The sequence below is a fragment of the Saccostrea cucullata genome, unplaced genomic scaffold (genome assembly GCF_032062105.1).
Source record: "Saccostrea cucullata isolate Sc308-1 unplaced genomic scaffold, CSIRO_AGI_Scuc_v1 ctg1534, whole genome shotgun sequence".
In the NCBI taxonomy this organism is placed as follows: domain Eukaryota; kingdom Metazoa; phylum Mollusca; class Bivalvia; order Ostreida; family Ostreidae; genus Saccostrea; species Saccostrea cuccullata.
In genome coordinates, this window is record NW_026939333.1 from 823 (window position 1) to 26,842 (window position 26,020).

The following is a 26,020-nucleotide window of genomic DNA, read 5'->3' on the forward strand; positions in this document are numbered from 1 at the left end:
ATAAACTTATAATATGTGACTTAATATGAATAGAAACCTCCCATTGTTTCTATTCATGTATTGATAATATTATGATCTTATTCATTTAGGCACACTATTTCAAAGACATAGTATCATGTCATATTAAACAAACTTGCACTGTGTTAGCTCTACAGAGAGATTTGGGATTCAAGTCGCTACTTAAAAGCATTTATTAATTTGCTGAATAACTAAATTTAAATGGAAATTTCCTTTTAAGACCAGACTTGTCTCAACCTGCTAATTAATACAGCATGACAAATCACTCTGTCCTTAAACTGCATATTAATAAAACTTTCATGAAAAACCAATGAACAGCTAACATGCCACACAATTTGGGTGTTGTCATATTAAATTTTTGATAGTCCAGATTTCAAATAGCAAGAATCGACTCATTAAAAAAGATTTAAATGAAGAAAGAGCTCCTGCAGTGTATATTAGAGCTGATGAGTTTACACATGCTTGTTTGACTGGGTTAACTTGTCCTGTGTTTCATTAAGATGAGGATATGATTCTCACCATCTGTTACCTATGGGAGGAGGATTTATATTTGTGTAGGTTCAAATTCATACAAAAACAGCAATCCCTAAAGTAGATTCTCAATGAAATATTGATAGGAGACATGAAGAAAATAATTGCTTTTGAAGAGAGATGTACACTGATTTCTCTGATGATTGTAACCCTTCATTCTAACTTCTCTTTAAGTTTTAATACTTTATTTGCTCTGGTAGTTTTGATGAGATTTTGTAATTTTGAAGTCCTTGTAAAATCTGTACACTTTTTGTGTAGAAATTGTACAGTAAAAACCTCAGTTGATAGAGCAGCACATAAATTTTCACCCAGGTAAGACCACCTGTCAAAGAAAAATATACACCTAATCAATTACACCTTGTTTACCTGTTTATTTGTTAACTCCTGTTGTTGTGTTTTTGTCAGGACTGTAAAAACATGGTTTTCAATTTCAAGTTAATGTATAAACAGAATCTGTTCTTAACCCTTTTTTCAATCCCAATATATATATTTTAATTGCTAAATAAAAGTGTTTCTGAAAAATATACCTGTACTGTATAAAAATCTTAATTAAGATAATCTCACAGGTACAAAAGTGTTTACAGAGGTGAAAAAACAAATCTCTCTGATAAATACCTATTGTAAGTAGTTCTGGATGTTTTTTTCTGCTCTTTACCGACCACTACCTGAAAAATCAGCACATTTAAATTCATGTGACACAGAATAAAATATGTAGCTGTTAGCGAGAGATAGGCAATCACTCAGCTGTGTACTTAGTAATCCTCCACGCGAGTGTGAAGGTAGAGCAAGCAGGAAATAGGAGCATTGCTAGACCACATGGTGTAGTAGCCGGCATTGTGTGCCCAGGCTTTTGTGTGAATTTCTACTGAATTTTGAGATAAGTACAACAAATTGGGATATATTTGATGCACAGGAGCTATCTTATACTTACAGAAGGTCAGTGGGAAGTTTTTGAGTGTTTTTTGGTTGATAATAGATAGGTAAAGAAGTCATAAGTGAATTGTATGATCAGCTGATTTTGAGGCACAGCTGACTGTATATGGGTCAACATCTTTGGCATGTAGTTTTACAAATTACAGCTACTGTTTATATTTTAGGGAATGATTTCAACTTTGTTAATTGCCAATATTATTTTAATTTAATATTCTAACAAATATATCATAATTTTAATTTGGAAAATAATTTCACAGAAGTGCACAGAAAATGCAACAAATAATTCCTTGAGTGCATGGGAAAATATCATTTCTGAAACGGAAAAATCAGTGGAAATTTTAAATGAACGTCCTGTTGATTTTGAAAAACTGTTTTACACTGGGAGAACTCATTGTTTCCTTGGCCGAGTAATGTGATTGTGGTGTTAGCTGCTTGAACTGACAATATTACACTCAAAAAAAAGTAAAACTACTATGACATAATACCATAATTCAAGCTGCACTATCTACGCACAAACATCCTGTTAGTATTTACACTTATGATGAATGATGAAATTCTTCTGAAAAACCGTGTCACGTTTGCACCATGCTAGAAATGTACAAGAGATATTGCGCAAGACTCACATGGTGTAAATGGATCGATATAGAAGTAGGATACCTGTTCCTCAGTGAGGTAGGGCCACTTGAACTAATATTTTGGTCAGGTTTTACTAATGTCTGCAATTGATAACAGGTGTGCTTTAGCTGTTTGCTGAGATCATGCAATGAATTCAGGCTTCAGAGTTTGCTGGCTGTCTTTTGGTAGATTTTTTTGTGACAACAGTTGACTTTCATAGAATAGGTCTCAAAATGTCAAACTTCATGAAACTGTGAAGAAGAGAGATTTTGCTGTCAGAAATGGGTGCACTGTAAAAATATACTTAAAAATAGTGTCATTTAATAATCTTATATGCCCATTAAAGTTCATTGACATGCTATCTAAATACAGCAGTGGACTAGTGGTTAACCAGCTGATCGCTTTTTTACTCAAATACATGCAGCTAGGTTAAACAAAAGTTAAGGTAGGGAGAGTAAGATATCTGTTTAAAATGAGAGATATCTATATGAACAGTGGTTTCTTATATTGTTGAAAACAAGCAATGTTACATACACAGAGGGTTATCTGGAATGTATGAGGAGCATATGCTAGGAGGATGGGGGAGCATGCAGAGTGATTGCTATCTGACATATCGTCGCTGCGCTTCCAAAACCTCGTAAGTCAATAATTGATAATTTTCAGAAGAGGCAAAAAACTGTTCAATTTGTTTCCTTTTAGTGACATATCAAAATTGCTTTCACATTTATGATTAATAGCCATTGTTTTGAAGATGAAGATTTGCAATCTTATCTACTGTGCATAGTACAGATCATAGCGGACTTACGATGATTTGTCTCTATTTTTGTATTTTTTCTGGTACTTACGACCTTTTGTCACATATCGTTTTTACATATTAATAAATTATTTTTGCCCCATAATTGATAAATAACGGTTTCAATTATACAAAGTAGAGATGAGATCATAAGTGGTTCATGTTCTCCTTTTTCATCCCGTTCATGAATTGAAAACCTTTATGATCTATAGGATTCGCCGTGTAAAATTCATTCCAAACATGAAATAATGATAACATGCTATGTGTTTGCAAAAATTTATTTCTAATGCTACAATTTAGAACAAATAAACAGTATAGCTTTACTGTAGGGAAAAATAAAATCATAATCAACATAAATTAAAAAAAATTGAAATTGAAGTCCAGGTAAGTACAACATTCTCATTAAAGTGTGGCCAACTGTCAGTTAAGTTTGACATTCTCATTGGTGTGGCAAGTTGTCATAAAAAGGGTGATAGTCGAGGGGAAATAATCTTGATTCGTCGCTGGTATAAATTTCCAACAAAATCATCTGAGGGTGACCGAATTCTAGCCCGTCTTGGAAATTCCATAAATTCTCCCCGTCATGATGCAACTTGTATCCTATTGTACCATTAGGTAGGTATCTCAACACCCTGAGATCGGTAACGGTAGGTTCGCCAGCTTTGCTTCCAGGTCGATCGACTGGTAGTAATTCAAGGTGGTGAAATCTTTGAAAAAGTCATGTGTCAAATACTTCACGGTAAAAAATGATGTCGACATAATTTTGTGGAATATAGATTGGTTTGTTGCGAAGTTTCCTCTCAATTACACTATGAACGCATACCTCCATCTGCGTGTGACCTTTCTCCAAAATTTTCTGAACAATTCGAATGTTCTTATCATGTGATATTTTTAATAAGGCGTTAGCTAACACAACATTACTATTTTGATAATTGCATCCATCACTGTACATGATGACTTCTTCGACAAGATTATCTACATAATCATGATACATGAGGCAAATGCATTTGCTGATAAATCGCCCTCCGCTTCATGCCAAAAGTAGCACGTCACTTCTTTCGTACACAAATCAAATACTGTGAAATTGTGACAACCTAGTTTACTTTTGTAATACATAGAGCTTGCTTTCAACATAGGGGAAAGTAGCAGGGCCTGCAAATCAAAAACAATTACTTTCAGGTTGTCTTCATTGAGTGCTTTATCTTTATCAATTTCTTTTGCTGTGCGTGCTGCTGTCTTCATCTCTAAATGTTTCGCGTAGATCTCTTCTGATATATTTTTTGTCTCAAAGCCACAACATGTATCACACTGATCTTTCTTAGGGCTGAATAAAGAGAGGTTCTGGCTTTCAAATACTTCTGTAAACGTTTTCCTTGACAGGAATGCTTGGTTACATTGTTTGGACTTTTCAATGTATTCATTGTAGAGTTCACAGAAGGAATTAAAAGTTGGTTCCAAATACTGTTTCAAGGTAGATGATCTGCAATAATGTGATGGCATCTTTGGTAGTTGTTTCAAAAAGTCATTAGCAAAAGAAACCTTTTCTGGGGCTCGACTTTGTATCTGTCTTTGGGTGGGTGGCTTTGGAATTCCCCTATCTGCATTATCAATCCACGAATAAACGGTCTTTTCACCAATGCCTAAGGTAAGCAAAAACATGGCTTTGCAAACTGGAACCCTTTCATGGTTTCGTTTGAGATGATAAACTAGAGATCTAGAACGCCTGCTTATATCTTTGTCTTGCTTCCTCTGTTTACAACCTTTCACATCCACCAACGTTGAAATGTAAACTTTTTTCTGATCCCAGTCCATATTGTTCCAGAATTGATTGAAAATGCTTCTTCTTTCTTCCTCGCCTATCGAAGAACAGTTCTGACACTTCCTTGAGCACTTTCTTTCTTTCATCACTCTTTCTGGTCTCTCTACTGTAAATTTATAGTGACCGGAAATTTTCGTCATCCCTTTATAGCCTTTTCCTTGCATTCGTAATGCTTTTTGCTTATTTTTCTCCCAGTCTGTTGGGTTTCTTTTTCTATCTTTCTTAGGTTCCTGTGCGGTTCTCATGTCATTGGCCATCTCTGAATGAATTTCTTGTCTATCATCAAGAGTTTCAGGATCTGATTGTTCATGTTCCGACTCGTTGTTTTGGTCTACTTGCAGTTGTTCAGGAGGTACAGTTTCTGATTGACTCTGCTCCCCAAGAATCACTTCTCTTTCAAATGGAATCTGCTCGTCGTTAATGGGTTCATTGGAAATGTTACAAGGAGCCCCTTGGTTTTTATCAGTTCTTACGATTTCCTCACCAATATTATTGACTTTTGCATTTGTATCATTGACTGATTTATTCGTGAAATTACTAGTAACAGTTTTGTTTTTCTTGATCTGTTTGATTTTTATCGTTTTTCTTCTCTTTCTTTTACGCGTACTGCTACAATCTGATTCGCTGTCTGAGCTGCTTTGTAACATTTCTTTTTTTCGGCTGCCAAACTGGATCATCAGAACTATCATACAGCATTTCATCATCAGACTCATTGTGAAGATCGTTTTCATATTGCATGTTATCGTTTTCATCACGTTGATCTTTTTCATTCTCGTCTACTGATTCTGTAACAACCGATCCCTGGATTTGAAAATTTCTAAATTCGTTTGTATGACTAATTTCCTTGTTTTTATTTAAAGATAGTTGCAAAAGAAGCTGTCCACGAGATAGAGGCAAATTAACAGCCATTCTTGCAGTTAGGATGAAATTTGAATTCAAGTTTTTTGTAATCGCTACCTTGTCTTTCAATTATTATTGCTCTTGGTGTTGTTTCTGGAAACCAGGAATAATAAATATTTTCTATAAATTGAAATTGCTGGCCTCTTCTAGTAATCTCCACGTTCTCTACCTTGTAAAAGTGATACAACCGGTTGAATTGGATGTACTTTTGTGTTGACATCTGTGTAAGTTCTTCCCCATTTACAAGGTTGTTGCATTTTCCCGTATGCCCCAATCATAAACCAACCACAATAATCACAAATATATATGTCTTTAAAATCTGATTCCTTGACGCTTTTAGGAAGATTTGTTGTACAATTCAAATGAAATCTCTTATTACATATACACCGCACCCATTTTTCTCCATTTACATCAACAAGTATTACATGTTCCTTTGTAATCATTTGCAAATCAAGGCAACCAGAGTTCACTGCAACGCGATGACACTCAAAACAAGTCCATTCAGGCCATTCCTCTTCAGAATCTGACATCTAAAAAATCGTTATTTAGATTTTAAAATTACAAAAGTGAAAATACGAGCATATGGTTTGATTTGTTATAGACTAACAGAAAAAATATTTGGCACCTTCAAATGTAAAATACAACTCGCATTTTTATTATATTAATAGGATACATACCAAAACCTTATATTAACATACTTATCTAATTTGAAAATGACTGTCAACTTAATCAAAGGTTTTTTCAAAATGTCGTATGTCACGTATTATTCATTCAAGTTAAAATTACAAAACCTCGTATCTGCAGAAAAAAAGTTTGAATGAAGTATTTATTGATTTTAACAAGCATTAAAAATATAAACGATGATATCAAAATGACATAGATTTATTTCCTAAACTTTGCGAAGTCAAAAACAGGGGGAAAATCGTTTATTCGTTGCTGATCAGACGATATCTCTTCTCTTTTACACTGTTAAATTGAATTCAGCGTGTACATGTAGTAAAGAAGCATATTCATGGCATATTAATTTATTAATTGAGCAAAATATTTAATAAAAGTGACAATTTACCTGTATTTTCAGTCATCTGCAACTTCAATGTTTTTTCTCTTTTGACATACGATATTTTGGAATAAGCTGAGACAACCAATAGATTTACGAGGTTTTGTCACATGTATAATTTTATGACTTCTGATTGGCGTAGAGTTACGATATTTTGAGTGTATATGGAGGCTGGGGTATCAATTCTAAAATAGGGGAAAAAAAATTTGCGCATATTTTGACTTACGAGGTTTTGGAAGCGCAGCGACGATATATTGTCTAACTCTTTGCTGAACTTCAGACTTTTTTGTGTTTCCTGGAACTGTTTGAATAAGACTGACTGTGTAATAATACCTTTTGATTGTTTAACATCATTATATCTTCTGAGAAAACATGAAAAACCAACATCATGATGATTGGGTGTTCAAATATGCATAATAAGGTATTTTATTATAAGACCAGAGTTTTCTCAAGTTGGAGTAAATGAAAGGCCAATTCAAAATTTGTGTGAGAGACGTAGACGTTTCAAGTCAGTTTGCTTTGTCATTCACTAGGTTATAGAATCTTTCTTTCTGCTGAACGAGAAGTTGACGTTGTCAGACAGATCTGCACATACTACTACTACATTAATTCATTGATCAGATGTTGATCTACAGAATGTGTCTATTGAACTCCCCCCACGATTATATGGTCCTCACAATAACTGCTGACGCAAATGCGAAGTATTTAAAAATCAATTTTACTATCATTGCAATGTGGCATTGAAAATGTGTTTTATTGATATCTTTTCAGTGATAAAAGACAGAAAAAGAAAATAGTGTAGAAAGTGACAATTGCTGGTCCAGTATTTTTGGAACTATTGAAGAAAAATCTTCCCGTGTGGTGAGAAACTCGAGAGAAAAAATATATTGATATTGAACAGTTCCCAAACTAAACAGGCTTCATGATGGATGTCGATATTATAAAGATGGAGCCGGGGAGCCCATTAGGTCTCAGTCGATGTGGCCATTCCCTGTCCTTGGAAGAAAGCTTCGGCCGCGACGTCTTTGCAGACTATCACAATGACGACTACGGCTCAGATGGTTCTTACCAAGGAAACAGTGCAGACAATAGTGGTAACATATCCCCTTGCAGCATTGATGAAAGTCCATCTCCCATTGACACAAGCAAATTAGACTTCATTAACAATATTGCTACTTCCATCACAAATTCCATTAATTGTGATCAGGACAACATTGAGTTACCAAAGAGACTTTGCTTGGTGTGTGGTGATGTGGCATCAGGCTACCACTATGGGGTGTCCTCTTGTGAAGCATGTAAAGCATTCTTCAAAAGAACTATCCAAGGTAAGTCAATATATAAATGTGATTAGTACGAACAGTACAACTGTAAACAGAAATTAGTTGTTTCTTGAGTTTGAGGTTTTTGTGCTCCTTGAACACAACAATGAGAGTTTACCAAGAGACCAAGGACCCTGAAATCATCATCTGATCTATTCTATAGATATGGGTTATTATATTTAATAGTGTAGCATGTCAGCTAGTTTCTGATGTGTCATTTAAAATGCATAGTACCTGTTGAGAGGTACATCAATAATAGAAATATATATACCTTGTGTCCAATTTCAAGATAACATGGATATCTTACAATAGAAGCCAAATACCTGAAAAAGCTAAATGATGTGCTATTTCTGTCAGAAAAGTGAAATCTGAGGTCATCACCTCTTATGTTCTCAAGTGAAGAATTGAGGGGCCAAATTGGACTGAAAGTTTCTGGCACACTGACCTACATACAGGTATTTGAACTACCACCTGATAAAATAGGAGCAAACTTTATACACTCACTGACCTACATGTTATATGTATCAGAAGAGGTTAAATAAAACTTCAAAGGTAGAAGATTTAGAATTATAGCTCCTAGCATGGGTCATAGACAGTGTCTGTAACTTCTTAGCAGTGGGCATAGACATTGTCTGTTACTAGTGAATTACTGACACTGAGGGGGATTGGACAATTATCCTATTTTGGTTTATTTGACTTTATGGAGTTTCCAGTCCTTAGTAGAATGGTTTGCTCCTATCAGCACCCTCTATAGATACAGTGCCAAATACAGAACTTGACTGTGGACTTGTGCCAGTATGACAGAGGGGTTCTTTATCAAATCTACACTTACTCTGACTGGGGGCCCCAGTCCTGGAAGTCTCCTCTGAAAGACCATCACCTTAATTAAACCTTTTTGGCAAATGCAAAATTGGTAGCACCTTGTTTTAGAAAAAATCTGATTTGATCCAACTGGGATTTGAACCCTGTTTCCTCCTCAACAAGTAAATGCCCAACTATCAAATATCAAAAAAGTTAGTAGTGTACCTAAGATAAGAAGAATTTAGATTTATTGAACTTCAGTACAAGAATATTTGATTGAAAAATAATACACCTATGATAAACAGAGGGGCTCATAGAAGCTAATGTTACATTTGATGAAGTCTTAGAGATAAAGCTATCTCAACTGGGTAATTTTAACAGCTAGAAGGAAGTGAATTTCATACTAGATGTACCATTTATTAACTTGTATTATGACAAACAGGATGTACATAAAGTGTATTAGAACATAACTGTAGACAGTGAATTACTGATCTAGAGGAAGACTTATTCATTGTTAAATACATAGTTCAAATGATCAATTCAAAAATAACTTCATTGGTCATTGACTATCCTTTCACTCCTGTACGTGACTGTTCTTAGAGAAAATGAATCTAATTTTGTTTTCTAGCAGTAGATGATATACTGTAGTATGGATGGAATATGCATTTCGAATCCTCAAGGCTGTCTATAAGCTTGGGTATATGGAAATTAAATTGTTGCATGGTTTGGGCATGTTGGGTCTAGATTAGCACACCGTATCAAATGTTATTTTTTTAAAGAATTTATTATTCACACAGCCGTACTTTGACTCAAAGACTCTAAAGAATTCTGATAGCCTTAAAGGAGATTGCCACCCAGATTAAAATGGAAGAAAATAACCTACGTCACCGCCTCTTGTAATATATGTATAGACCACATAAGGACATTGCAATGCATTAAAATTATGATCGGTAATTACGCTGGACTTTTCAGTGTAAATTTAAAAAATCAGTAAAGTGACGTAGTTAACTGTTTTTTAGTAGACCAATACAGCTGAAGTATTGCGTCAACCATGACCGATTAACGTAAAGAGACATTGTTTCTTTGCCAAAAAGTCTCTTGAAATGATCAGTTATTCTTACAACAGCTCTAAATACTTGAGTAAAAAGGTTTTCATAAATCTAGGTCATTATTTGTGCCTCATTTCATTCAATCAATGTAATAGATCACTCAATAATCGTACCTTGTATGTTCTAAGCTGGTCAGTAAATTTCATAACACACGAGTTTTTCTTAACTTTAATTGTTTCATAGAACTTACTTGTAGACATTGTGCATGCAGGAAACAATTTTTTTTTAAATTAAGCAACTCATATTCATTTCAAATTTGTAGTGCATTAAGACGATTTTTGTCGCTGCATCTTTCATTTTTTGAAAAAGAGTGCAGCATTATCTTCCTGCATCCTCTTTTAATAGTAAAGAAAATTTCAAAGAGTAAGCATGGACACAAAAATGATTCCATCTAGTTTAGAACCAGATCTTGATGGCAGGGGTAGTTAGGGCATTCTAGGCGTATGGTCGTTTGTCTAGGTAATAAATGTTTGTCATAAATTAAATTGCGACAAGGCTACTTGAAATTCAAATAGGTGATATAAATATGAATGAGTTTTGAATTTTATTGTTTTATTTATGACACTATATAATCTATTGCTTCACATTATTCTGTGCAAATGTCAAAATGGTGGTGTCGGAAATAAAATTCTGGTATAAAAATCACCTAAAATGAATAAAATTTGGCATATGACAAGCAAGACAATGTAAAATAATGACATACACCCTTGCTCAAAATTAAAAAAAAGAAGTTTTTCAAGGGGGACCCCCGGGGGCACAGAGAGGTGGGGGGGGGGGGGGGGGGGGGGGGGGGCACAGAGAAGTTGGGTGAAAATGTATAAATGTCTTTCCAAATTTCCAGGTTAATAATGTTACTTGAGGAAGATAATGTTGAAACATTTTCTTAAAGTATCTTTGTCATATTAGCCAATATCTTTCAGCATTCTAAGTTGTACTAAAATGTTGTCCTATTTCAGGTTATGTAAACAACTTGTTTTTCTAAGAGCTTACACTGGGGTCAAAGATTTGAATGGATTCTTGGAGTCTTTAGCCTGGACTTTTATACATTTAATTCTTTTTCAGTAAACATTGTACCTTACAAGGTTCTTGGGGTCAAGCAACAATATTTATATATATGTCGTGGATAATTTGGTTTTCTTCACCATTTTCTAAGCATTACTTACTTGTGTACTTCAGTTTGTATCTGTTCCAATTATTCTGATGCAAGTGCAGGTTCTCTTATTACTGTAATTAAAAGCAACTTAGCCTCATGTACTTAATTTGACATAATTGTGCTGCAATTGTAATGTTCTGAAATGGTTTTTTATATGGGCAGTAAATGATAGCAATCTTGGATATTCATTAAAGCATTATTTGGCAGTTGTCAAATAGGCTAGAAGTCACAATTCACTAGAATAGTAGTTGTACAAACAGAGCAATTTCCTGCACATACATGAAATCTTCATTTGATCAGAACTATCTATTAATTAGGACCAGAATAAATAGTCCTATCTGCAGACTTCAAAATCAATACAAAAGTACCAATAAACCTTCCCTATACATTGTTTCTTTTACCTCTACAGGTAGCAAACTTCTCAAAAAGACATTCTGCTCAATATTTGTTATAGTAGTGAGTAAATATCCAGTGAAAAAAGGTCTGAACTTAGCCCTGTCATCTGATTAGAGACTGGAATTGACATTGATGTATTGATTACAAAGGTGAGGTCAAGGCAATTGCCCAAATCATTTATCACTGACTTCATAGTAATACCCGTTTTTCATAGAAGGGACAAAGAGTAAATGGAATGGTATGAATTTCTGGGTTACATGTGATTGTTAAGGTTAATAGATAAGTCGTCCAAAGTTTTTATGTGTGTGTAAACGAGAACTATTATGGAGGGAAAGCCAAGGTTGGTATAAATCAATCTGAAAATCACAAAGAGGGAACAGTTTATCTGTTGAAAGATATGCACCAGGTAGTTTTAGGTGCAAATTTAAAGCCAACATTAGGGTTTCATTGCTCAGCACTATTTGGACTGGTGATTGCCATTGGAAAGGTTGCAGTACTGTTGCAGCATTGCTTCATCTGGAAAACAGAAGCATCCCAATCCTTACAGAGGTTTCTTGAGATGGTGCCAATGTTATCTTGGGCACTTGAAATCGGTTATTTTGAATTTATTTGCAGTAATTGCTATTGTTCATTCCTCATTAAAACTAAGTAGATGTGCATGCAATATAGGCTTCTGTTTCTTTAAATTGCCCATCTTCACAGTAAGTGTAAACAATTTCACTCATTTGGTAGTGCTGCTGTCGTGTTTCTAGGATAAGATGTGAATGCTAGGCAGGCTTTATTACATTCCCCACTGTTTAATGAAGCTTGTATAACCCTCACCCCTCTGTAATTCTTGTACAATACTTTCCAGGCAAGTTGTTTATCAAAGAGAAAAAAGGTGCTCAACCTTTGGAAATATCGAGACCTTAGGTGCATTACTCATCCATGAAATTTCAATGATAATGGGCTTGCTTTCGATATTAAGCAGTTTAAATACATTACTTGAAAATACATTTTGAAGCTAGATAGAAATACTGCTCAAGAAAATGTCACTTATATTTTAAAATTCTTTCAGATGAATCTGTACTTTATATCCTTTTAAGATTTGGATTACATATATTTGGTTATTTCCATAGGTTGATCTGAAAAAAAAATAGCACCAACTCACTGGATCTTGAAAAAGGTTTGACTTGCAGGAAAAATCTTTAAACTTGGTTGTAAAAATTGTTAAATCAGATTGCATGACATTGATAGATCATTTTCAAAATATTTTTGGCCATGCACATTAAAAAATTTTATATTAAATTTCAATTCCAAATGATATACAGTACATATATTTTTTGTACAAACAGAATTCTGGGAATTCATTTATCATGGATACAAATTAAAAGAGCACTTTTACATCAATCTTTTCTGGTGCCACCATCAATTTGCATTTGGCTTCTCATCCTTATATAAAAGGCTAGTGAACTTGGTATGACCCACCCAAGACCTTACCATAGGCATTGCCTGCCAATGGTTTGAGGGGAACTTATTTATTGATCTTTTATGCCTAATTCATTATTCAGTTGCTGAAGCTTTCCCATAATTTTGCTTCGAAAAAATCATATAGTATGCTTGTAGCACCAAAAAACAAAAACAAGAAAAAAAAAACTTAATTTGAAAACTGAGTACACTTCGGACAAGTACTGAATTTACAATTACACTTTTGTGGTTGTTGTTTAGTCTGCTGACTTTTCCATCAGCAAAATCCAACAGGATGGAAGTAATCAATACTTATCTGTTTTGCGACTCAGTAGAATGAACAGATGAGCCAGGTATTAAGATCAGATCATACTCATATATATTGTTAGTAGCTCTGCCAATAGGGACGAATTGATTGGTGGCGCATGGGCATTTATAATAGCAATTAATGTTAACAAAATCTTAAGACAACTGGCTGTTAAAAACAAATTGTTAGTGTCAATGTGGCCAATAAAATGACATCTCTTTGGGAGAAAAATGATATGTCTTAATTGTAGGTGATTGATTTGTTAGGTATTAAGAAAAAAATAGGACATTTGTACCTGGAATGTCACTACCAGATGTAAGGATTAAATATTGATGACTTTGGCATAGGTCTTCTGTTGTAGGAAGTCAATTTACATTCCACCGTTTGTTTTTGGAGATTGGGTATGCCTCCCTCTGTGAAATGTAGCAGATACAGAGGCTTAATGCAGCAGAGTAACAATAATTAAAAAAAAAGACAGTGCTGCATACTTGTTATCTTTAGGGGGGTGATTCTTTTGACATTTTGATACAAATTGGTTGTGTGTATTTTTGGCAGATAAGACTAATCAGAAGAGTTATCCCAGCCTGCTTTGTTTTAATTGTTTCTGACAAGGAAACCTCTGCTTCACAGCCTGAATGGGATGACGTAAAACAGAAAACTTCTTTTCTAAAAATAGCCCTTGTACGCACAAACCGTATGATCCCTACGTATGCTGGATATTAAAAAACATGTCTATGGCATAGACTCCGCATCACTGTTATTTGATCTATAATTAAAAGAATTGTATGGTATATACATATATCCCGATATACCTTTATTTGGAAATCAGTCTTGTCTCTAGAATTGAGACATCCCAATATAGTTACAATTAATTTCTGAAGATCTATTCGGAAACTCAAGGCACCGGTAATCCTGAAATCATTGGAGGGCATTAATCCTTTAAGGATTAAACAGTGTACTCACAGTAAGAAGTTTACATTTAAAGTAATTCAAATTTGATGATCCAGAAAAACTCTTAACTGGTCATGAAAAATTATGAAAACTGTATAAAAAATTGGGTTACCAGGTAAATATCAATATTAGTTTTTGAGTACTAATTGGACTAATCTTATCATAATAGACCAAAAATGGCAGATTTATGCTCCATCATATTAAAACTGTCAAAACTTTATATTTATTGAATTGTTACTATATATAGCCTAAAATGACTACATAAAATTAGAGCAACCCACTCTAAACTATGTATGAATAGTTGTCCTTGTGGTATTATGGGTATAAGAGAATATTTATGGGATCTGATGGCACCTAATCATATTGCTAGACAGACTGACAAATGATGAATTCAGGTCGCATATTGATTGTATCACACCACCAAACTTCACTTTCATTATAATGTCAGACAAGTTCAGTTCTAGAGACAGGAGACAATCTTAATTGATGTTTCAATTTGCATAAGTACAATGTATAGATTGATTTAAATCATTTAATGCAATATAAATCAGCCATATTTTGAAGCATTTCAGAAATCTGGAAGTTGGCATCTCTGATTAGTACAATTGTGCACTTATTTGCATTCATCTGTGGTATTTTATATGCACTTTTCTGTGAAGTGTATGCATAGAAAGTCTTGCTCTTTGGCTCTCTGTACGTATTAAAGTAACAGTTAACTGGTAGTACTATATCATTAAAATCAAGTTTGCAAATAAAGCAATACCTCAGAAATGAACTATTTAGATTAAAAAATGTTGACTACATGTATGTATTTACACATTGTTTAAGGTACATAAAGATATGATTTCTGACTGACACAATGGAAGCTAGATCACATTTCTATGGCAAACCAAGACACACTCAGGAGACGATGTATATACATATGATGTATAAAACACTTAGAAATCCTGAGTAGCAGGACAATGAATCCCTGTGGATTTCAATGCTTTGTATTATGTCTAGTTAAATTGCCTATTTTATTACATGATTAAAATTCACGCGATGACAGATAGTTAACTGTTGGCAACCTAAGAACTATTTTGCTGTCTCACTAACCCCTATCATTTTTCTTCTAAACTGTGTGAACTTCAAGTCAGACACTGATATTAGTAGACTGAGTGCTGTAGACAAATTTCTTGCTACCAGAGTCAGAGATGCATTATACAATTTGTACAGTTGAGAACAAGAAATTTTATATAATTTTAATTTCATCCAAAATGAAATACTGAAATTTTCCAAGTGTCTATGAAAGTTTTTGATACTTTTTCAATTTTAACAAAAACAAGTTGGCTGTTCTATAGATAAAGTTCTATTTTACTAATTAATCTATGCTATTTTATCTCTTTTTAGGAAATATTGAATATTCTTGCCCTGCCAATGGTGACTGTGAAATTACCAAAAGAAGGCGAAAGGCTTGCCAGGCATGCAGATTTCAAAAATGTCTCCGAGTGGGCATGCTCAGAGAAGGTAAGATGAGGATAATTTCCCTGTGAATATAAGCTGGTCACAGCCATCAGTTTTGCACCACAATTTATTTTGGGGAGTGAACTTTTTTTTTTACACAATTATGTTAAAGTTTCAGAAAGTGCCAAAATTCATAAATTATTTCAGTAAATATTTGCATACACATTTCTTTATCTGAAAAAAAAAAATGTTAATGAAATGCGTAATGTATGAATTAAATTAATGGCTTTCCTGTAAATTCATTTAAGTGAAAAATGGGAAATTTCAACAAATTTGCAATTCTAGGTAAAATATTCACAAGTCTGAACAAATTAGCTAGTTTAGGATGGCTAAAGGAGTTCAACAAAGTATTTATACCTGTTCCCTGGCAAGGAATCAAATCATTTCATAAGTTCGTCTTTTTTAAAAACATTTTTCAAAAGTTCAACAATTTGAGATGATCTGAGAGCAGCTCTCATTTTTCTCAAATCTAATTTAGTTTTTGGCATTGAGATTTCAATAAATTTAAAGAATGAGATAATAAAATTTTATAATTTGAAACTGAGTTAGTGAAGTGTTTATTGATTAAGATCCAAATCGATGATTTATTATCGATCTCTCCCAGCAAGATGGCTTGTTGTGATAAGCAGAATTCAACATGTATAAAGTCAAAAGCCCTCATGCAGATCTGAAAATTAAGACTGTTTATAGCCATAATTGAGAAGACTGGAGTTGAAATTTTGATTTAAGGACAAATTTATAAGATTTAGTAAATATTAATAAGACATAAACCTTCTAAATTCACAATTAAATCTGAACTACAAGTTTATATATATAATCAAGGTGTAAACTTAATTGCACCAGCTCCAGCTGAAGAAAAATATTAGAAAAATGAAAATGCTCAGCAATGTATAAAGGCATGTATAAAGAACTAGATGTAATTAGTCATTTATAATTAAAAATTTCGATTGATATTATATTGGTTTGCTGAGGATCGAAATAACAGGATACCACTGACAAGATGATAAAGATTTTACACAATATGTAAACTTGAGACAATAGGGAATGAAAAAGATCTTATCAACAGATTGCCCACTCTGCACTCCCATAATCTTTATATTTTATAATCTACTTATTTTACAATTGAGTTTCCTTGTACTTAATACACAGATCTTGATTTATATTTAATTTCCATTCTCTTTAATCTGTACGTACTTGCTATCCTCTAAGTGCATATACACTTATATCCTCCAACCACATAAACATGTTAAAACCTACAAGATTTGTGAAAGTAAAAAAAGGATCTAAATATCAGCAAACCCTATCAAAACTGAGTGAGGATTGGTCCCTCTTTTCTATGCATTCTTGTTAAGAATGCAGTTTACCATAGGGCCAAAGTTTTTGAATCATGTGGAAAACAAGTTAGTAAGGCAATAAAACCACAAGATCTTTGTCTCATTAGATCCTACATGCACAAGAGTATACAGTATAATAACAGCATGAAGGCAGGGTTGGGAGCGTTGATCACCCCTAACTGCTTGTAATTAGGTGCCTTATTGGTGTCAGTAACTTACAAACATGTATAACTATTTGTCCTTGGTCCTCTTGCCAAATGTTTGGTAGAGTGATGTCAATGCCTAAGGAGATTGATGTATTGAAAAGGCAACTTCCGACTTCCGATGATAAACACTTCATTGCTTGTCGCTGCAGTAGGGTGACAACAGGTTTCTCCTACCAACAACAGTATTATGATGTACTGCGATTAAGTTGTGGAGGGGGGGAGGGGGGTTCGGTTTGAGCCCTTTTTTCTGTGAGAATAAATAAAGCAGACCAGAAAACAGGGGAAATGTTTTCATAAGTGGGATGGGATCATTTAAAAACATTTTGGTTTTTGTAGAGGATTTTTTTTAGAGGAAAGGCGACTTTTTATCAACATTCTGGCTTGTGTAGCAAAGTGTGGGAGAGAAGAAGAAAAAAAATAAATGAATTAAGCAGACAGAATCCAATTAACACCAGCCAACACAAATAACAGATTCCTGTAGATGTAGCATTAGATTGGTTTTCCATTAGTTTCTGCAGCAGTGTCAAACTATAAACATCCTAAGGTACATGTTTTAGATGTTTCTTGCTGGTGCATTATGGGGGTCAGTTGAAGTGATCCCAATCAAAATTGATGCTGATGTAGTAATCCCAACCAAGGATGTCTCATCCTTTTGTTATTACTTCACAGAACTGCTGAATAGGGCTAAATGTTCTGCAGAAAAGAGATCTATATTTCTACTTTCTTCTATGATTTATTGATTTCTGAATTTAGCCAATTTTTCCCCCAAATGCTTACAGCTGTATTCTATGCCTCGACACACCTCAATTTTCTCTTGAGCAACATGGTCAACACCTGAACCCGTAACATGCATGAAGTATACAGTTAAAATGCTTTAAATTACAAGTAAATTCATCTGTTTAACATTGTGTCTAAAATATTTTGAAGGGAAAGTTCTGTTGCTTTGGCAACATTGTTTGGTAATGGATTCATTGTCTCATTTGTCTGGTAAGGCAGGTGGAAGATGTTCAATCAAGAGATGGAAATCTTGTCAGAAGTTTCCAAACACAACCCGGAGATAGGGGCTCACTCTGTTTATTGTATGGAGTCTCTGTTCTGAGGAAATTATTATTTTATTCCGGAGTCGCAACATGGAAATACAATTTCTCCATTTCACAGCACTTGATATGCTCTCAGTCAACCCTGTTAATTTCTACCAACTTCGTAACTTAAATGTTGACAAGACATCAATTAACTCCCAGTGATTATGATCCAGAACATGAGAAATTTTCTCCAAAGTTAATTAAATCTGATGGTGTGTCTGAATTTTCCTGGCTCCCATTGCTGATGAACAACTTTCTGTAGTCATTGTGTAAATTGGATCATCAGTAACATGGGGGTATGTGTAATTGAATGAACAAGTTCCTTCTCGTGCTACAAAGAAGAATAGAAAGTACAATTCACTGTAATAATGGGAAGTCATGATATTGAAGATCAATTTTATGATGTACCTCTGATATAAAAGGAGAATTTATAAATAAGTTAGTCACTATAACTGGAAACAAAATAGAACTTTAACAGACTATCCAAAAAATATCTGATTGACTGAAGTCACTCATCTGGGGAAAAAAGTGATTATATTAAAGTCACATACTTGTATTGGAAGGTAATTAGTAGTAACTCAACTCAAAACACACTAGTTCATCAAAGTGATGTCATCTTTCTAAGTGTCATCATTTTCTCCTTGATGCTAGCTTTTAGTGTATCAGGGCTTGAATAAATAGTAGGAAAATTACCTCAAATAAACTAAAAGTCAAATAATATATTAAATGATTACATATAATAGTGCATTGAATTTTGAGATTCAAATTTGATATGTTATCTTTCTTTCACTTTAAAAAAAATTTCAGGTATTAGATTGTTTTTATCTAGTTATACATATTATAGTACATAAAAAAATAAATGAGCATATGGATCTAAGAGGAATTTCAACACAATAGTAGAGAAAAAAAATTATTTAAAAGATGCATTCATACCTAAAAAAGAAAAACTGCATAAGTTTTATGTCCTTTCCGATAAAATTTCATTGCAGCGGACAAAAATTGTAGAATTTTGAGAAACTCGTGGCCATGACACACTTAACAGATACCTGAATCATACAGTATGCATTGTTGTTCATACCAAGAAACTATAAATCATATATACTACAGAAGATTGGACAAAACAGGAATCGTGCAGAATTCAATTCCCATGTTGTCAAATCTTTGTGAATAAGGCCTTGGCAAGTAAAGCATTAGGGCAAAGGGGTTAATTATGTTAATAATTTATTTAGAGACTTGAAAATTATATATAACAATCAAAGAATTTGCAATGATTTATATATGATAAAAACTGAAGTGAGATTTTGAAGTCATTGTCTGCACATGTAGTCGGAGGGTCCATTTTCTGGACTGGTCAGAAGAGTGAACTTATTGGTACTGAATTATACAGGTCATGCTTTTCCAGGCCTATAATGACAGATTTAGTATAATGAATGAGACTGTCACCATGGCCTTGTCTGGTCGGGGAGAACCATCAGCCTCAGCCAATTTGGTGAACATGTCAACCATATCAGGTCATCTGACTGTGGTAGAGTAGTGACTGAGTGGTCTTACCTTTCTCTCTGCTCATTCTCTTGGTCATTTCTATCATTTTTCAATATCTTAATGTATTATGTAGCTTCTAAGCCTATCATAGGGGATGGATGAACTAATGTCCATGGATGCAGTGGTATATTTGCCTTAAAGCCAAGGGTTGTGTAGCCTTGACATGAATTGGGGTTGAAGATACAGAAACAACAGATCTCGGAAACAATCCCATTAATTTTATATGTATATATATCCCCCTAGAGCTAACAAGGTGCTTGTGTTAATTGATGAATGGTTGTCACTGCAAGCAAACTCTTCATCCCAGGGGGAATTATCTCACAGCTATTGGACATAATGTTTAATTTATTACATGAAAAGAGCTTGTTGCATTAAATATTATAAACATTGAGCACTAGCTGAGCCTGTATTTTGTAGAATGTTCTTTAAGTCCTTTTGTAAACTGTTCGTGATCAGAATTGCTTCTTCAGTTAAGATGTAGAATATTTATGCTCAGAATTTGGAATACCTGATCATTAATGGGACATTATTCAGATATCCATTTTTTATTGTTTATTTTTGTGGAATGGTGTTTGTTTAGATCTTAACCTCGTAGAATCAGTAGGATGACAACCTGAGTGTACAATCACAGTGATGCTATTGGGTTAGACAGGAATGAAGTCAGAGACTGGAGATGGATAGGTTAATTATGTGGGGGCTTTGACTGGTGACAGAGTCAATATTTGGAGTATGGGGGGTCTTGACAGAAATAGAAAGGCCCAAATAGATACCAGAGCAGACTAGGATTCAATTCGTAGCTGATCATTTCTTGTCAACCTTCTAGACTGGACTTAAACCAAATTAGCAAGGAAATGAAAAAGTAAAACCAAAAAAATTTGTATCACATTGGGAGACAAGGTTGAACAGATCAAGATAAAATTAAGAGGTTGAGGGAATTTTTTTGTTCATTCAAATTAGATGTTAGTTTGTAAGATCAGAAGTAAGGTATGGACATCTGTCGAGGAGATCAGGTAGAGGCGTGTAGTAGCATTGGCTGATGACATTAGTTACACGTCTGATCTGATGACTGTGGACAGGAAGGCAGTGTAAACCTTATATGTCCTACTATGAGGTAATCATGTCACCTGTACTTTGTAAAAATGGTGCACTTGAACCCCGAGAGAGGCATGACAAGAATAAGGTGTTTTGTGGAGAGCTGGTACTGATGTTTATTGGGAAAGTGCTGGGGAGTGCATCAGTCTCTCTCTTTATCAAAGTCAAGTACAATCAGTGGAGTCGGGAACTTGACGTTTGGTGACCAGATAATTCAGTAATATTTAAGTATTAGATAATGACAAAAGGAAATATCAAAGCGGGAGAGAGAAACATGATATACTGCAAAAAATGGGTGATCCATTATTTGTGGCAAACAATTTGTAGTGCATTGATGTAAGATATGTAGATTTAATCAAATGTATAATAGAAATCCCAGGTTTTGGTTTATGTGAATTCCCCCCACTGACATCCTAATTTGGACAAAAAGAACAGTTTATACGGTATGCATTAATGAGTTTATTTTGTAAAAGTCAGGCAATTGATTTTTAGCATTTACAAGTATAATTGATACATCATACCACATACAAATTAGCTTTCCAAGACATCTTTTGCAGAAACTGCCTTAAGCCATAAATTTTGTTTTATTCTGGTGAAACTGCCAATACTGCCAAAGAGCATGCAGTGAATGAACTATGGAAGGGTTCAAAATGGAATGAAATCAATGTCTAGAAAATCTAATCAATCTGTGTATTTGAGGCGAAGGTGGGAAAAATGCCAGAAGAGAGAGAAATATTTATTTACATTCATTGGGAAGAAGAAAAAAAAAAAATATATATAATGCTAGTAGAGAAAGCCATGTTTTATTCTATGGAAAAGTATTAGGTTGTAAACACACAGATAAATGTTGACCTAGGGATTCCCAACTGCTATTGGTCTGGGTTATCGCTTTATTTTGTTCAAACCAAACACGTACCCCATATAATTAATAAACAGAACAAAAGGAACAAGTTACCCAAAAATTACAATTCAATCTAGATAAACAGATCCCAGTGATTTTAAAAAACTAACAACAATAAGTAACAGTGTACCTTTAGAAACTGTTTTTTAAAAAATTGTAAGTTTATGTAAAAAGTAAACAGCATTAAAAATGCAAGATTGGTGTGAGGCAGTGTACAGCTTTATACAAAAAATATCGAAAAGACAGATGGCAATATTTACCAAGATAATCAATGATGAAAACCCTGTGTCATCATAATTTAAGTAAAGTTAAATAAGTAATGCTTGAAAAATAATGCATTATGTAATTTTCATAAAATTTTTCTGTAGGGGTTCGTCTGGATCGAGTCCGTGGAGGAAGACAGAAGTACAAGCGCACCATCGACTCTGGCCCTATTGTGCAGCAGATTTTTCCCATGATCAAGAAAGCCTGTGTAGAAACCACTAAGTCAGGTACCAGCTGACACAATTAAAATATACATCAATGATGATGTAGTCAAACATATGTCCTGAAATCTTATCAAACTAAGGGTCATTTATCCCCCTTAATTTTGTATTTTGGTCATATACCTGTATTTACAACTATTTTTGTACTGTAGATTTTTCTTCAGATAACAAAATTCTGTCACAACTCATAAGCATCGAGCATCAGCTAGACAAACTGTACGTCAATACTGAGTCAGAAATCCTGGAGGGGGGAGAGGAGGTGCGCTTTCTTGCCACTGTATCTGATCTGGCTGACAGAGAGCTGGTGATCACCATCAGCTGGGCTAAACAGGTCCCAGGTAAGTGACCATCCAACTGATCTAAAGGTCAAGTTCCTTAAGACAGTTTTAATTTTTTTGTTAAGCTAATATGTTGTGTTTTTAATAAAAGAAGGGGAAAACATCATCATGTTAGGGAAAATATTTATAGTGTCCATTGAGAGAATTTTAGCTTAAAAATGTGTGACAAAACTGTGCACCCTGTAGAAGACGTATGTTTTCTGACTTTGTCTAAATTTTTTGCAGGATTCTGCACCCTATCCCTCAGTGACCAGATGAACCTTTTGCAGCATTCATGGTTGGAAATCCTATGTTTAAATCTTGTATTCCGTTCTTGTCCTTACAATGGCTACCTCAAATTTGCTGAGGATCTTCAACTCTCTGTCGATGAGTGTAAACTCTGTCACTGCTCTCCAGAACTTGACGGGCTGTCACGGAAACTTGCCAAAAAATTCACCGACATGGAGGTCACAAAGGAAGAATATCTCCTGCTGAAAGCCATGACTTTATGCAATATAGGTATATTGGATCATTTAACTAACAAAATTTTATTTGTAACTCATCATTGTATTCACACCAACAGCTAGGTTATATTGATTGAGATAACTAGGTTTCTGTAGGTATAAAAACAGATACCAATATCAGTGAATAATGTTTCAAAAATAATTTTAGAACCATGATGCTGTGGCAAACATATTATATATGAAAAAAAAATCATTTTAGATGTGGCAATTGAGAATAGCGAAGCAGTGAGACAGCTCCAAGACAAATTACAAGATTCCCTGATTGAATATGTCAAATACCGCTACGTGGGTAATCTCCGCCGATTAGGACATCTATACATGCTTCTCCCAGCTCTAAATCACATGAAATTGCTTGCCAAGCAGTACTGGTTTGATGTGAAGAAAGATGGAAGGATCATGATGCACAAGCTTTTCCTGGAAATGTTGGAGGCGGACTCTTGACGTTGAAAATGGAAGGGAAATAACTCTTAAATAGTGTTAAGGTTTTTTTTTCTTGACAAGCATGTGATATATTTTGTAATTAAAGAAGCTTTCACAGATTAAGATTAGAGAGCAGATGCAGTTCATGGTATATTTTTAGTATAATTATGCAAAGTTAGATTTGTGTAAAATTTTTGTTGTTTGATTTTTTAATTCTTTCTTGTTTAAAGTTTTTTTCTGTATATCATGACATATGTGTGATGTGCATAGAACACAGACATTGTAACCTGTGTGCTATAACTGTGTGTATAAGGTGGAAAAAATTGTCGTAATCTTATCCAGATCTCAAAGCTATCGTAGTTAGACATTTTATTTTTTGTTTTCCAAGTTTTTTCCCAAGGTATGCACATGCATGCAGAGAATTGTTACAAGTTCTTTAAGATTTCTGTTGTAAAGTATACCCTTTTACAACAAAGGGTGAGAAATTGTTACATACTTAATCATATTCAAATTATATGCAAATAGATGTGGAATTACCTGCATCATACCGAACCATATTGGAACTTGTAACAAATCTTCTGTATTTACCCCCAATTGTTAGCATCAGTAGTGCTAAACATTGTGCCAAATCTGCAACTTTGTTTCATTGATGATAGACCAGGCTACATAATTTCCCCCCACAATCCTTTCATTCCAATATTTTGCCATTTCCCATAGTAGTTATTGGCCCTAGTCTGAAGGCAGCAAAAATATATAGGGGGATTTCCCTGAACAAATCCTTTGACTTCTATATGACAGATTCCCCCTTCATAGTTTTTTAACCATATAACTGTTGGTCCTTCACTGCTGCTTGCTGGTGTTGACCATTTGGATCCCCAGTTGTTTCTCACATGAGGGTCAAACAGTTGTCCATTCATTCCCACCTCTTTGTTGTTTATCCAAACCATTATGATTTTTTCCCCCAGTTTATTTGATAGAAAGTTTGAACTCAGTGAATATGACAGCTTAGTGAAAAACAAAATTTGTTAGAAATTTCTTATGAATGACTTTTTGTGTATTCTGTGATTGGATGAATATGGACCAATTATCATGATGCAAATTTACTAGTCATATTTAACTCTATCTGCTCATGCAGATTTCTGCACTGATGTCCGTCCATGGCAGATGATATGTCTCCTTCTCTACAAATGACCCTGGCTGATACAAATGATGGTTTGGATACTCTGTGTAAATTTTAATTCTCATTCTAAACTGAAATACTTTTTTAGGGGCAAAAAAACAAAAATGTGGAATTTTATATCTTACATGTGATATACATGTATTTTTGTCATGAGGCCTATCTTTAACAAAGGACACTTTTCTTTTATCAGCCAGGATCACTCAGTCTAATAGCAGCGATAGATTTTTCAATTCACTCATTTTGGTCTGCAGTAAAGAAAAAAGATAACAAATTAAAGAAAGGCAACAGAAAAAGAGAGTCAAAATGATAATTGGTTGTATGATTGTTACAGAAATGTGTGGGATTTCTTTTTATATCCATAGATAAACTGTATATATGTGCATCAACCCTGTACATACAAATTGTTGATGTTATGGATTTTTAAACAGAGTGTTAATGTATATTCCTAGATATAAGTATGAATTAATTAGAGCTGTGTAATTTGACGAGGTGTGATAGCTATGTATATTAATTAGTGTAATGCCAGCGATCATTGCTGACTTGCTTGTTTTCCAGAATTGTTGGGTTTTCCAAGTACCTATATATGTATGCCATGTACATTTGTTGGTTTGTGTTTTTTTAATCGGTGCATTTAAATTGGTTAAGAAGTTAAGTATTACATAGATCTGTATAGCCAGGGCTCTTCATTGTGATGTGTTATGCATATAATTGTTATCTTATTTTAGAAAATAATTCCATTTATTTAAATTTTTTAGGCAAAGAAATAGAGTGTAAAATGTGTATAACTAGTTTTAACAAATTCAGCTTCATCTGGACAGCAGTGTAGAACTGTTTTGTTTTATTGCAGATTATTTTTTCTTCTTTGTACGAGCATATTACAGAAGATTTGGCTTTGATATAACACATTACAATGCTCAGCCAGATGGGGACCTACACTTGTTTTCAGTTTTCTCAGGTGCCCATGTTACCTCAGGTTATTTTATTGTAGTTTAATTGTGATATTTGAATTTGTTTTCATCTTTGTAACTACATATATATTGAGCCATTATATTTCAAGAAATTCTGTAGCTGTGCATTTTAAGATTTTTTGTATAATGTATTTTTTGTAAGAATCAGAGCCTGATTTTATGAAGTTATCACTTTCTCGGGTTTTCTTCTTAATTGTTTCATAACTGTACACAAACTTTTTCACGGGTAGCGATTAAAATTTAGCAAATTATTTTTTCGTATACTCAGTATATGGATATAATGATTTACAACTGTTATTGCCTGAAGAAAACTGAAAA

At 34.0% G+C, this 26,020-nt stretch overlaps 1 protein-coding gene across 3 annotated transcripts; it reads left to right on the plus strand.

Annotated features, from left to right (window-relative positions):
• The first annotated feature begins 1,277 nt into the window (after positions 1 to 1,277).
• Positions 1,278 to 26,020, plus strand: LOC134252900 (steroid hormone receptor ERR2-like). 3 transcript variants are annotated; one of them, XM_062735438.1, is made up of 7 exons: positions 1,278 to 1,485; positions 7,438 to 7,991; positions 15,538 to 15,654; positions 22,177 to 22,299; positions 22,446 to 22,631; positions 22,857 to 23,129; positions 23,334 to 26,020. In XM_062735438.1, the coding sequence occupies exons 2-7, from the start codon at positions 7,589 to 7,591 to the stop codon at positions 23,573 to 23,575; spliced, it is 1,344 nt and encodes a 447-aa protein (XP_062591422.1). In that variant the 5' UTR covers positions 1,278 to 1,485; positions 7,438 to 7,588; the 3' UTR covers positions 23,576 to 26,020. The 3 variants fall into 3 exon arrangements, with proteins under 3 accessions (XP_062591422.1, XP_062591424.1, XP_062591423.1); XM_062735440.1 differs by having other exon boundaries at positions 1,282 to 1,485; positions 22,458 to 22,631; XM_062735439.1 differs by lacking the exon at positions 1,278 to 1,485 and adding an exon at positions 2,012 to 2,154.

Coding starts and splice junctions, on each gene's coding strand:
- LOC134252900 (XM_062735438.1), top strand. CDS start 7,589: ATGATGGATGTCGATATTATAAAGATGGAGCCGGGGAGCCCATTAGGT. Junction 15,655..22,176: donor AGTGGGCATGCTCAGAGAAG/GTAAGATGAGGA, acceptor ATTTTTCTGTAG/GGGTTCGTCTGGATCGAGTC. Junction 23,130..23,333: donor CATGACTTTATGCAATATAG/GTATATTGGATC, acceptor AAATCATTTTAG/ATGTGGCAATTGAGAATAGC.